The following is a 15,130-nucleotide window of genomic DNA, read 5'->3' as shown; positions in this document are numbered from 1 at the left end:
ACTATGAAATTTCTCAGCAATAAACTTATATTCACTTTATTAATTTTCTAAATACTGGTCAAGTCAGCTGGTAATACATTAAGTGAAATACTTCATTTTTCCTTAGAAAATATAATTTAATAAAAGCCTATTTTAAACTAGCTGATTTTTTAAAAATAGCTAAAGAGTTTATTACATTTTGAGATTCTGGCACAAAGTCAGCCAGGAAAGGCTTTGAAGAAACTGAATGGGCAAGCCACTTAGAAATCCTCTCATATGTATCTAAAATGAATTTAAAATAAATAAATAAATATTATCCTCTCCTTATCCTTCATAGGATCTGATCTTGCAAGCCTTTTCTGCATGTAACTCCGTTGACTTCAGGGGCAGTTCTGCACAATGAGAGCTTGCGGTACCGGGCCCATACGTTGTAATATTTTTTTTTTTGTATTAGACAACTAATTCAGAGCTATATTATTCCTAACCATAATGTAGCCATGCAGTAAAGGCAAGATATCTCAATCCCTGCACATCCATTTGGAGAAGTGGTTCTCAACTCCGGTTCACCGCTTGTTCAGGGAAAGCCCCTGGCACGCTGGGCCGGATTGTTTACCTGCCGCGTCCACAGGTTCGGCCGATCGCGGCTTCCACTGGCCAAAGTTCACTGCTCCAGGCCAATGGGGGCTGCGGGAAGTGTGGCCAGCACATCCCTCGGCCCGCGCTGCTTTCTGCAACCCCCATTGGCCTGGAGCAGCAAACTGCGGCCAGTGGGAGCCGCAATCGGCCGAACGTGCGGATGCGGTAGGTAAACAAACTGCCCGGCCCACCAGGGGCTTTCCCTGAACAAGCAGAGGACCAGATTTGAGAACTACTGATTTAGAGCAATATGTAGATCCAGGCCTTGGTGTTCAGATGAATGCAAGTACATATTCAAGCTTCCCCTGGGAGCAAGAGGGTGGGAACTGAAGAAAGTGCGCAGAGACCTAATGCCAAATTTTTTAAGGTCTTTAGATTCCTAAAGATGCAGACAGGCTAGTGATTAATTAGGCACTTAGGCACTTTTGAAAATCCCACGAGATGTCTCTTTGCATCTATAGGTGCCTAAATACATTTGTCAGAATAACAGCTGTGTTAGTCTGTAACAGCAAAAACAACCAGGAGTCCTTGTGGCACCCTAGAGACTAACAAATTTATTTGGGCATAAACTTTTGTGGGCTAAAACCCACTTCATCAGATGCATGGAGTGGAAAATACAGTAGGGAGGTATAAATACCCAGCATATGAAAAGATGGGAGTTGCCTTACCAAGTGGGGGGGTCACTGCTAACGAGCCAATTCAATTAAGGTGGAAGTGGGCTATTTTCAACAGTTGACAAGAAGGGGTGGAAATCACTTTTGTAGTGCTAATGAAGCCAATGAAATCAAGGTGGCCCATTTCAAACAGTTGACAAGGTGTGAGTATCAGCGGGGGAAATTAGTTTTTGTAGTGACCCATCCACTCCATCTTTATTCAGGCCTAATCTGATGGTGTCCATTGCAAATTACTTCCAGTTGTGCAGTTTCTTGTTGGAGTCTGTTTTTGAAGTTTTTTTGTTGAAGAATTGCCACTTTTAAGTCTGTTATTGAGTGTCCAGGGATAATGAAGTGTTCTCCTACTGGTTTTTGAATGTTATAATTCTTGATACATTTTGAAATTAAGCCTATAGATCTGTTCACCCTATGTAATAGCCAGCACAACTGCCTGAATGCAAGGTGAGGAGTATGCTCCCCTTCCAGTGCAATAAAAGGCCATGAGAAGGATTGTGTCTCTCAGGGGAAAAATGCATCCCAGGCAGAGCTTGGTGAAATTTTTCATGCAAAACTTTATTTTGGCAAAAAATGCAGATTTGGATCAGATGAAACTATTTGCAAATTCAAGTCAATTTTGGCAATTTTTTTCAGTCAAAAAACAATTTAAAAAGTCAGAAATCTGGATTTTTTTTCTTTCAGAAAGACAGTTTGTTTCAGAATTTCCCTCAATTTTATTCTTTAAAATTAAATCTAAAAAAAAAAAAAATGTTTCACTTTGGGTCTACAGAAACAATTTGATCTGCACAAAATGAATCTATTCTTTTCCATTTTGGCTCACAGAAAAGTTTGAAACATTCTCATTTCAGGGCGACCCAAAATATATTTAATTTTTTTTTCAGACCTGCACCTGAACTGATTATTCCACTATTTGGACACATAGTTCCTCCTGTGGCAGTGCAGCTACATGATGCTTTTTACTATCAGCTAAGTGCTACAAACACAATCTAGACCTAAACAGGGTTCAGTCTGACCACTGTTCTACATGTGGCTCTCCCACTGCACTCAGTAGGATTATCAGTGTGGACGGATAGCAGGATTAGTTAAAGTAAAAAATGAAATGGATGTATGCAAGTACATATACAGTACTGAGTTCATGGAACAAGGCTAATCATCGAGCTGTATGAAATCATTTTGATATGGTTATTTTAAAAAATTGCATGCAAAGTATGAATGAGGTTTAAGTAAATAAAAAACACTTCAATCGTCTATTAAAAAAGAAAAATGTGATTTTTTTTCTCCCAAGACTGAAAACAACCTTACTTTACAGTATATACCTCAGTTTAAAGAGAGGTTTAGGAATAAAGCAAAACCAGTTCCAGGAAGGGCAATTACTTTCTTGCCTTAAAAGCAGCAACAACAAATTAACAGACTTCTTCAAATGAAATATACTTCACGCATTTCATTACTAAAATAGCCCATTCTTCATAAAACTAACAAGGCATGTAGGTGACTAAAGTCCCATTACCTAAAACTAAAGAAACATCCTACTGCTGTGTTTGTTCAGATCAACAGTTATTTTCTGTGCTTTTTTGTGATTTTTATATATACATTTTAAAAATGATCCCAAAAAGTTTCTGTAAATTGTACAAATAAGCTAGAAAATATGTGTTAAAAGTGTTTAACAAGCCTATTTTGTTATATTTATTAAATAAACTGATGACGTTAGGGCTCAATCCAGGTAGCATTCTGTGCATGGAACTCTCACTGAAAGCAGTTAGAGTCTTGTGTGGATCAATAGTACGGCAGACTCCATACAAAAGATGTGCATGTCTCTATGTAATAGCAATTGCCATTGGAAAAAAAGGAAAAACAACTCCCACCACTTGGAGGCCAGATTCTGTCACTCTTCCTCATGCTGTGCCATATACTCAGCACTGACAAGGGCTTTCAGAATCTGGATCTAAGGGCCTGATCCAAAGTCATAGAAGTCAATGGGAATTCCGTGTTCTATGGACATCAATGGGCTGATAACACAAAGTTCTATCATTTCTTTTCAGTATTTGACAGGCAATAATTAGGAAACATAGAAGGAACAGTACAGTAGAGAATGTAAAAAAGGAAACATCTACTAGATTTTACACTTGTAAATGATACTTCAACTCTGTGGACTTGAAAGTAAAGTTAAACTTTACTTTTCAAGGCTTTTCTTTTTGAACAAGTTTTTTATATATGTATGAACAAAAATCGGTGCGATAACATTTCAGTCTGTTGAATTATTAAAAAAGGTAAAGACAATATGAACAGTCTTGATCCTGCTCCCAATGAAATCATTGGCCAATTTCCCATTAATTCCAGGGAGAGTAGGGTCAGTCTGAGAATGTGCCATGTTCCTACTCCAAATCTCTTTAGTGTAAAAAAAGAAGAAAAAATAACAGCTCAGCCAACTCTATGCCTTTGTGATTTGTCTTTTATCAAAAACCATTTCTAGCCAAGATATATATATATATTTGCTTAGGTTTGCACAAAATTATGTCAAAGAAAGATGTGTGTGTTAAGAGTTTTGGAGGATTTCCTTAGAACAGTTATCTTCAGTTACATTACATCTTACATTTCAAAATGTACAGAGACCCAGTGTTCTTTTTAACAACATATACAGGTGAGTTTATAGATCCTTTATAAAAGGTGTTGTGATACCAAATTAAAAACCATAGAAATAGAATCAAAATAATGGAGATTGATATATACTTTTGATAGTACATAGTCAGTACTCATTCTGATAAAACGGACAGCTGCATCTTTGGCATTGAAAATTCAGTACAACTTCTAAACAAAATGTTGTTTCTTACAGCTTTAAAAATAACAAAAACAAACAACAACAACAACAACAAAGGAAAAACAGGACTGACCAAAATACCAAAATTGGGGAAATATTATTAAAGATTTATTTATTTTTAGCAAGGATAATTTAGGGACCCTGAATTACCTTCTCACTTTAGTGTATGGTTTGGACTATATGAATCCATTTAAAAATCAACTAAATTGTACCACATTTTTCGGAAAATTATATATAATATAATATATATAGATTTATATTTATTTAGAAGCTTTGAAATAGTACAGTAAACACTTTGCAACACGTGTATAAACTACAGAATGTCTTTGATATTTTGTGGGTCTGCAGATTAACAACATTTTTGTGACCCACAGGTGAAAGGATTATGATCACAATCTCTCTTGTAAAGTTGGAATAGTTTGGGGAACACTTGATCACACAAAAATAATATAAAACAGTCAAGTTTAAAACAGTGATATTGCATTTATAATGCACATTTCTTTTATCTGTACGATTGGCTTCTTGTGGTGAATATAAACATCTAAAGGGCTCAGTGACATTTTGGAGAGAGAAAGATATATAGTGCTGTAAACAGGCACACACTGATCAGAAAGGCAAGATCAGTTGCCTCTGAAGTTTCTACAGTTCCACACATTTCAACTCATTTCTCAGGCCTGCTGAGAGCAATTAGGTCCTATTGTTGGCTATGATGTCTCCAACAGCACACAAATCCTTCAGTTACATAGAACTGGATGGCCAAGATAATGAAGTTGAAAAGTTGATGCTTTTTGTTGGTCGACTTTTGTGCAAATCATGCTGCTTCAGGTAAATCCTGTAGAATTGACTAGCATATCCTTTTCCGCGCTGCAGGAAAGAAAGAAAAACACTTCTGAGGAAAAAAAATCAGTTCCCAACACTTCATTTTAGTATTTCTTAACGTGTAGAGAAACAATCAAAACTTGTGACAAACTGTCACTTGGAATTCCCATTGTAGCAAACAGTTTAATGGTGAATCGCTTTTCAGAGAACACGCTTTCTGTGGTTTGATATTCTGAAAACCAAATGTCGCATGCTGTTTTATTATCTGTCTAACATGTCATGGCAAGTATTCCAATGTGCCTTTATACAATCAGTTTAGGAATAAGGCAAAGAGTCACACTTGCAGGTTCACTACTATTGATATTTCCAAGTCTATTTTTTCTAGTTCATCTTTTTATTTGAAACAAGATCAAGAATCTCCAAAAGAATCAGAAGCTGACTTTCCTTCCCTTTCAAAGAGAATCATTATCCTCTTCACCAGCTGACCCTTTCTTCTGGTTTGACAGAGAGATGAAAAAATATGCATAAATTGTACAATTTAAATCCAAACATTTACTGTCACGCTGGAAATTGAACTAGTGTTACATAGGTGAAACAGGTCAATGCATTAGCAAACCACTATCCTAATCCACCAGCTGTGGTAGCTATATTAGCTCCAGACACTGGCTATTTTAACTGTAATTGGGAGCAAAGTTAACAAATGACTTGTACTAGCATTCGGAAAAGATACAGAGTCAGATTCTGTTCTCAGTCACACCAATACTGCTAAGAAATGGAACTAGCTCAGTGGATTGAAGTCTTGATTTTTTTTTTTTGATAAATCAAGTATTTCGTGATAAATTCAAGTTTTAACCTAAACTTCAAATTGGCAAAGTCTGATGTAGAGGAATCAAAGATTAGTCCATTCATGGAAGTGAAGTGTTACAAAGTAAAAGAAATCTTCCTAACTTTATAATGACTTCATATATGTAAATCGCATAGACCTATCCTAAGTCTCAATTTTTTTTTTTTTTAAAAAGACACCGATTAGGTTCACCTAACAAACACTGTAAATCAGTACAATATAATTCACAGTGAGTTAGATTACTTATGGGGAAATCTATTAGCATACGTATTATATATTCATCTAATCTAGTCTGCCTAGATAGACAATTGTGGGGCACTCATGATTTACAAATATAAGAGATGAAGTCTATTTAGTATATCATCCTATCAGTTCAACACAGCAAACTACCAGATCTGTTATTAACATTACAACTAAACCAAAATAAGAAATATGTTTTTTTAGTGACTATGAATTGTAAAGATTTTTTCCACTGGCAAAATGCATCAAAACAGATAAACTAATGCGATACTTTTCTGATAAATATTCACCAAAATTAGTAGTGTATATCTGTTATAAAACTATCTAGTTTTTTGTCTGTTCTGTTGCAGTTGAACAGTGGGGGTGGGGGGGGGGACTTTACAATTCATATTAACCACAATAAACAACAATAAAAATAAAAATTCTTATTTGGCTTTAGTTTTGTAGGCCTGTGAGTTAGGATTTAAAGGTCCTGACTGAGTCTTCTGTAACAGAATACTGTAATAATTTGTGTGTATATTGTGTGATGTTGCACTCTCTAGATAGATAGATAGACAGATAGATAGATAAATATGATTCCCCCAGCAAAATCACTGACCAAGTATTCTACAGTTGGTTAATAACATAGTAAAAGCATCCCAACTGGTTAATAACTTAGATTGGTTAACAATTAAATCACATAGTGTTTTAATATGTGCTGCAAAGAGTTGCAGGAGACACATTAAAGAGCCACTTACAGCTCCTGATCCTCAGTCAGAGTATCACACCATGCACACAACTGTCAGATTCTAAGTACTGGACTTCACATCCTTAAATAAATAAATACCATATATAGTTCCTTTAATCTTCAAAGCTCTTTATAAACACTCATATATTAATCTTCGCAATATCCTGGTAAAATAGTTAAGCACAGTAGCCCTGACTGCCTGCTGCTATTGAAAAAGCCATGGAAGGGGACAGATATGCAGGAAATCACTATAGGGATTCCTGTCACGCATTCCCTTAAGACAGTTTAATTTGAAGCCCAGTGGAATTTGCAGGGGATGAAGCCTCCCACTCCTGCAAATCCACATCAGGGACAACTGCTGTTCTATTAAGGTCTATTGGCCTTTATTTCCGATCTGGCAGTGTGAGTGCACTGGAATCAGGGCCATTGTTTAGGTCTCTCAGAGCACACAGCATGACCTCTCTGTTTGCCTAGGCTTTCCTTAGAGGTGAATGAGTGCATTTTTGTAGTAGCTGGCTGGTGATGTCTTTGCCTTACCCTGTGTCAGTGTGTAAATGTTCTTATTTAATTACTATTTTTAATTTATGTGCTTACACTACAATTAGCCCATTTTATAACACTAAGTATATATCTGCAATGTCTGTGGCTTGGGAAGCTGCAAGTTCCTTATCCAAATCTTTCCTGGTCCCAAGACCTAAGAGAAACCCTTCCATATGGAACACCAACAGAAACAGATTTACTGGATTCCAAGAGTGGTGATCAAACCTACCTCCTCCTCATTGTTCTGCAGGGGTGTGTGGCTAGAAATTCATGTGTAGAGAAATTTGTCTGAATCTGTATTATCCTTGTTTACAGATGGGGAAACTGAGTCAGGGAGGTAAAATGAGAAGAAGGATGGTCTTGTGGTTAAAGCAGAGGGCAGGAAGCCAAGAGATCTGGAAACTGTTCCTGGCTCTGCTAAAGATTTTCTGTGTGAATTTGGGAAAAATCACCAAACCTCTCTGTGCCAAAATTTCTCCTTATGTAAAATAGGAAAGCAATCTTATTCATAGAGGTGTTTATTCATAGAGGCTTAAATTGCTATACTTCATAATTCACTTTGAGATCCATAGATAGAAAGCACTATAAAACTGAAAATTATCAAAAGCAAGGTAAGAGCCAGTATAAGAACTCAAAAATTCCTGGCTCCCAGTCTTTATCTCAGACAACACTTCTTTCTTCATCCCCATTTTAACTGTTCTTGTACTCTGTTCTCATTAATGAACTCTGAAATCTAATGGAGTAGAAAGCTTTATATATACAGCCACTGGGAACGATGGGTTTTGGTTACAAATGTTGTAAATTCGTAAAGTTTAATAATGTTACTACCATACTTACATGAGTTCAACTCCTGAATAAGTGTCTTGGGGGTGGAAGAAGAAGGAGGACTACATAATCAGCACAAATAGAAAGCAACTTTAAAATATGTATTTTTCTTATTAGCATACTGGTGTGATGGGTGCATAAACCCCACACTAGGACTGAAGAGCCTGCAAAGGTGGAGGTGGAGTTTAAAAAGAAGCCAGACAGCTCAGAAGAGGGCTGACAAGACAGGAAGAAGGACCTGTCCTAGAAGCTACTGAGAAGGGATGTTGTGGCAGTGCCTCTGAGAAAAGAAGATCCTATGTGCTGGGCCCAGACAGACTAAAGGTGCAGTTAACACCTTATTTTAAGTAGCTTTTGCTACAGACTGCAAGGCTTGGACTATAGAATGAGGGGTAGGAAGTGGCCCAAGGAAGGTATCTGTAACGTGCTCCTGGTGCCTGCCCTTTGGTAACCCTCACAGGACCCTGGGCTGGAACCTGTGCAGTGGGAGGGCCCAGCCCCCTCACGAGCCCTACTCTGCCTTAAAGAAGAGCTGACCCCCTAGCCACTATGTGATGCTTCCATCAAGCACCAAGCATTATAACTTGTATGAAGGGTAGTTCAAATATTGTTACAGATCCATAATCTATATTATTTTTGAGGTAGTTGTCCTTCTCCAAAGCACCAGGGTTTTGAATGTTACTGTGGAAGTATATAAAATAGAAAATTTATAATAGATTTCAATAAAAAATTGGAAACAGAGTACAGCAGCCTTACATTAGCATTTATTCTTCCATTAATATGAATGCATAGCTATCCCATTAATAGTTACATGTAGAGATTGAGGAAAGAAGACACACAAAAGAGTGTGTGGAAGAAGAAGAAGAAGAAATGAAAAGGGAAGAAAAATAAGATAATATGAAAAATAAAAGAAAAAATATAACAACTATAATTAACAATTCTGGCTTATAAACAACAGAAATATATTGAACAAAACAGAAGATGTATCAAGATACATTCATAAGAAACCTTTCCATCACAAAATCTCGCCCTTATACTCTTTTCCCATTGCCTTCTCTTGTGTCTGTTTTCTCTCATTTTGCCAAGGAAACTCTTAGGTCTGGATTATAGCTAGATTCTAGGTGGGTTATGAAGAAGGGAAAGGGTACAAGGAGCGTTCCTTACTCTAATAACTCCCAAACAGGGACTTGCCACATTTGCAGACCTTGCGCTTCTCTGAACAGAAGCATTTAAGCATTGCTAGCCACCCCAAGAAGGACAGGAAGGAGGCAGGGCTGTGATCCTGAAGCTTCCCTTCACAATGGCCAACAGACAGCGTCAGTTGCAAAAGGGAGTGCATGTTGCACTTCTTTTATGGCATAGCTGTAGTCATGTCCACCCTATGCACTGACAGTGCCAGGAAAAAAAAACATGGCATAATACCTGTAGCAGTGTGACCCCATACTTCCCCCATGATGGGGCAGTACCTTTAAGATCCAATTGAGCCATGACATTGAAAAATCTTCAGGGAAGGGACCATGTAAAATGCCATGCATACTAATGCTGCTTTATAAATATTAGTGCTACTGCTATCAAGAGGAGGAAGAAAAAAATTAATCTCTTCAATCAAAGGTTTCAGAGTAGCAGCCGTGTTAGTCTGTATTCACAAAAAAAAAAAAAAGGAGTACTTGTGGCACCTTAGAGACTAACCAATTTATTTGAGCATAAGCTTTCGTGAGCTACAGCTCACTTCATTGGATGAATTCAATGGAAAATACAGTGAGGAGATTTATATACACTCACAACATGAAAAAATGGGCATTATCCATACACACTGTAAGGAGAGCGATCACTTAAGATGAGCTATTACCAGCTGGAGAGCGGGTGGGGGGGGAGAATGGCCTACCTTGATTATCACTACAAAAGGTTTTCTTCACACACACACACCCCCGCTCTCCAGCTAATAATAGCTCATCTTAAGTGATCACTCTCCTTACAGTGTGTATGATAACACCCATTTTTTCAAGTTCTGTGTGTATATAGATCTCCTCACTGTATTTTCCACTGAATGCATCCGATGAAGTGAGCTGTAGCTCACGAAAGCTTATGCTCAAATAAATTGGTTAGTCTCTAAGTTGCCACAAGTACTCCTTTTCTCTTCAATCAAAGACATCCATGTAACAGAAGAACAGAAAGGAAACAAGGCAGCACTATACATGCTATATTTACTACCTGAGGACCAAATTAACCTTTAGTGTGGAGTTTAAGCACAAAGACTTTTATACACCTTAACCCCATATAGCAGCTGTGCTGGGGATTGCCATCTGGGCTGCCATGCAAGGGCACAACCCCATGCACTTCAGTATTTGTCTCCACGCTGTCGAAATGAGGTAAGCACAGAGGGTCACTTTGCAGGGTGAGGTGGGTATGTTCCAAGGATGGAATGATGTTTATTCAGATCCAGTGGTCTCAATGTCCCATGCCACTGGTACAGAGGGTCTGTGCTTGCTACTGCTGCCATAGGAGAGAAAAAAGCAGTCATGGGGCTGTGTGGCAGACCTCCCCAACCTTCTCACATTCCATTCACAAAGAGCCCAAATACTGAGGCATTATAAAGATACAGCAGATTTCTTCCATGGATAGTATAAGAGTCCTACGTCATATTTACATTACGTTTATCTTGATTTTCAATTTGCATTATTAGTTGTCTTGAACTGTCTTTATATTTATATAGTTTGTTTGCATTATTATATTTTTTAAACACAGAGAGTGATATCTGGCACTATCGAACTCCCATTGATTTTGACAGGGCCAGGATTTCACCAGGGATGCTGCTGGGGAATGGATTACTCAAATGACTAGCAATATATGTCTGCTCTGTATTTCTGGTGCAAAGTTAGCCCAGTTTGTTAGTGGTTACAATTTATCTGATAAAAAGAAAAGGAGTACTTGTGGCACCTTAGAGGCTAACAAATTTATTTGAGCATAAGCTTTTGTGAGCTACAGCTCACTTCATCAGATGCATGATGGTAGCTTGGTGCTCTATATGAAAAGAATTGGCAGTCTCAGTCTAGTAATTAGTGGGCAGGTGTCCACATCACAAAACCACTCCAAATGTCCCTTTTTAAAGGGAGGTCAAGGAGTGAATGGAAATGTGGAGTGAACTACCACAATTCACTCCACATTTGTGGTTGTTTATCCAGGTAAAGGATGAGATGCATTGCTGAGGTGGGGATGTGGGAAGGGGAAGATTACACTCCTGCTGCCCATGTTAAAGCTGTTCTGTGGACAGAGAGTGTTCCAGTCACCAAAGCTGTCAATCCAATACATTTCCCAATCCATATAGTCATTTTAAATGTGTAATATTTAAAGAGAATTTTTAAATGATTACTGATGATATCTTATGAAAATGCCATTAAAAGACATTCCAGATATTTCTTATTGGGATACTGTCAGTCTTGTGCAGTCCCCAAATCACTAGTTCGCAAATGTGAAGATAACATTTTCCCAAATATTATTTCCTTACTGATTAATGCAGAGGGGAAGTTTTTCTTCTTTAAAGAGCTTAAATGGGAGGTTTTGTGCTCCATGCATATATCTGTACATTGCCATGTTTGTTTTTAGAGTTCAAAAGTCATAATTTAGGATTTTATTTTGCTTAAAAACTTTCTCTGCAGAACAACAAAGTGTTGAAAAAAGGACTTTGGAAAAATACTCATTTTCATATCCAGAAGGAAAAATCAACCAAGTTTACCCATGTGGTGGCTCTCATGAAGTGAGCAGAATAACATCAGGGCTCAATAACTTCTTAGGGCTTCACTGTGTATCATTTAGATACAGTTAACATAGTAAGAAGTGGTATAAAGATACAACAGCCCAGAAGTATTTAGATGTCTATCTGCCTCTTTAGGCACTGAATTCCATTGATTAGGTGCCACTGACATTTTCAAAAATGCTGCTCAACTGCTGCCTGATCCTGTACACACTTAAGTTCCCTAGATGCCTACGTTTCTGATGGTCAGCATTCACAAAACTGCCTATAGCCTGATGCTACCCTGCAACTAATGAGCAGCTCAGAGCCCTGGCTCAAGCCAAAGTCCCGGAAGCCCTGAACTACAATTCTCAAATGAGATTGGGGGACTGCCTATCTCACAAGTGGGGGCTGACCCTATAGGCATGCTCTGAGCATGCCTAACATCTGTTAACTGCCAGCCCCACAGCAGGATGGCCAGATGCAGGCCACTGATGAGAAACTGCACCAAAGTCAATCAGGGAACTGGGAAATGTAGGATGTGTGAGAGAGGTATCAAGCGTGAGCAGCAGACAGAGAGAGAGAAATGCTTTTGACTGCTAGGTGATGAGCTACCTAAGCAGCTGACCTGGAGTATGGGTCTAACTCCAGGAGAGGGTTTGTGTCTGAGGATCCTGAGCAAAAGGAAGCACATTAGGACAGCTACTTAGGCCTAGGCTCCTCTTCTCTTTCCTCTCCTCTTCTCTTCAGCATTTAACTCCTAACTTGAATGGTTTCATGATTACTTTGCTGGCTTCAGAGGATCTTTTTCTTAAGCATTTAACGTGTTGTCTGGGCACCTAACTCAGGACTGAGGATTCAACTATCTGGCTGGACACCCAGAGTTTTGGCATTTTAATGCTGAACTGAGCAACACCTAAGTACCTTTAAGGATCTGGGGGCCAACACCTCAGACTGAATATGAAGAGCCATTCTTCAACTACACCCAGTGGCGTTGGAACAATATTTATAGTGGGGGTGCTGAAAACCATTGAACCAAACTGTAAACCCTGTATATCATGGAAACCACTTCAAGATGGGGTGCTCCTGCACCCCCAGCACCCATAGTTCCAGAACTCCAACTACATGTTTAGGGAGATCAGCCACTTCTCTTGGCCAGTGTGTGTATATGTCTGGGTGTGTCTTTGTGAAGTGGGATCCTCACTATCTGTTTGGATAGCGGAGTAGGAAACGCATAGTACATGCTTTGTCTTATGCACAGGGCTGTGCCTGTTAGAACTACTCAAAGTCAGGAAGGGGATGAAGAACCTGCCCCCTCCCCAGCCAACACATATTGTAGCCAGACAGAATTTGTCCTTTGAAATCTGATAGCATTTGGACTGATATGTACAATTACTCAGATTGTGTAAAATCAAAAGAGAACATGAGCATTAGGTCTGCAGGCTGTGAATAAAATAATGAGGCTGAAATACAAAGGATTAGTAATTGCTATGCTGAACCCTTTCTCACAAGCATCCTTGCTTTTATCGAAATAAATAAATCCTAAAGATCATTACATTCTGTTCACTACATTGAGGATTTTCTACACACTTAGAATTTTCTACACTAGCATATCCAAGAGTTATCTTGCCCATAATAAATCATGTAGCCACATATAGTGCCCTTTCCTTTTGTCTTGCATAAGCGTGTATAAGATTTAATTGTCCAAATTCACTGAAATCAATTCAAGGACAATGATTCCAAGGCAACTGGAGATTTGACACTGATGGACATTGCACTGATCATACAGTGTTTACAGCCTATTGAGAATTACATTGATACTGATGATATTACCCCCCGCCCCATTCCCCATTAAAAGGGACACATCACTTGTCTAAATACAAGAGGGTCACTTTGCAGTGCTTTTTCCTACTAGAAATTAATTTTGAAATCTGCACCAACACCTAAATGGATAATCAACTTGTTTTTGAAGTTCATTGTCCAAATTCTGTATTGACATACACTCAGTCAACTTGACTAGCTTCAGTGCAGGATCTAACAGCAGCCGTTTTAAGAAATTTAATTTCCTCATTTTAATATGCTTTTGATGTCTAGGCCTTAGAGATACACTGACTTCATTGGGGATTGTATGTGCACATCTGTGTGGACTAATGGACCATTCACATTTCCATTTTCATTCCCAATCATAAAAAAGAAAAAGAAATAAAACCATACAGTGACCATAGTTCTGAGAATAAATTCCTCAATATTTTGCTACATTGAGGGCCATTCCAACAATTTGCCACACAGTGCAGTCTTGAGGTACCATACTCCCCCACTCCATACTTAGAATACTTAGTGTGATAAGAGACTGGTATCTGATGGCAGATGCCGCCTTTGTAACACAACTCCTATATGATATTAAGATTTTAGCCATTTCTCTAATGCTTATTTTTAAGATTTCAGTAGTGCTTGGCTTTTGCTGGTCCTTTGTCCGGAAGGAAATTTCACTTGCTATGAATTAGACCTGATTCAATAAAGTGTTTAAGCACTGTTCAGGGCCATACTTAAGCAGGTGCTTACCTTTAAGGATTGACTTCAATGTGATATAGGTGCATGCTTACAATTAAGCGAGTGTTTAATGGGATGTTTTCCTGAATTGAGTCCTGGCTGTTTGTTGCTACCAGTGTTCAATGCATGCATGGTACTTCTGTGTGTACTTGATTTTCTGTGCTAAATGCTGAGGAATTTTTTAAACTGCCAAGTACAGCCTGGTGGCAAAATATATGTCAGATTTGATTAATCTTCTAGTTGTCATTATTTGCTGTGCAAATGATGCCTTCCAGATACTACTGTTGAAGGCAGAGAACAGTCAGCTATTCTCTACAATGAATCAAAGAAAAGTGAAAGCCAGTGTTCTCACAAGAAGTACCAACCAGTAGCAATTTTTTCTTCTCTGTTGTACTATAACCATAATATCTTCAGATAACATGGTAGATAATACACATAGCATCACTGTCTTAGAGACAGAGAGAATCATAGAATATTTCAGACTGAATATTTTCACCTGAATAGGTGACTCATGCATTCTGATGGGACTGATTTCATTATTCCTGAACCATTCCTAATACATGGGTGTTATATCTAGCACTGAACATCTCCAGTGAGGGCAATTCTAAATTGTCTATTGGCAACCTATTCCATTGTGTAAGTGTCCTAATCCCTAACTTACATTTTTCCTGCTTCATCTTAAACCACTCATTCCTGCGCTGTACTCATTGACTAATGACCATAATTGATCTCTATCCTCTTTGTAACAGCTGTT

The 15,130-nt window shown here is 38.3% G+C and overlaps 1 protein-coding gene across 6 annotated transcripts in view; it reads right to left on the bottom strand.

Annotated features, from left to right (window-relative positions):
- Nucleotides 1-15,130, bottom strand: part of PCDH10 (protocadherin 10) — a 68,903-nt gene that overhangs the window by 27,133 nt on the left and 26,640 nt on the right. For 4 of the 6 annotated variants that reach the window (XM_073341124.1, XM_073341123.1, XM_073341128.1 and 1 more), the window contains one exon: nt 3,526-4,965. The exons of the other annotated variants lie outside the window; for them this stretch is intronic. Coding sequence is in view for 2 of the 4 variants with exons in the window: in XM_073341123.1 (XP_073197224.1) it covers nt 4,946-4,965 (20 nt within the window). In the remaining 2 variants the exon portion in view is untranslated. Of the gene's footprint in view, nt 1-3,525; nt 4,966-15,130 lie in introns of those variants that run through there. 6 annotated transcript variants of the gene reach the window in all.

Source organism: Lepidochelys kempii, chromosome 4, assembly GCF_965140265.1.
Source record: "Lepidochelys kempii isolate rLepKem1 chromosome 4, rLepKem1.hap2, whole genome shotgun sequence".
Taxonomy (NCBI): Eukaryota; Metazoa; Chordata; order Testudines; family Cheloniidae; genus Lepidochelys; species Lepidochelys kempii.
Note: the sequence above shows the minus strand (reverse complement) of the source record. Positions and strands in the feature narration are given on the sequence as shown.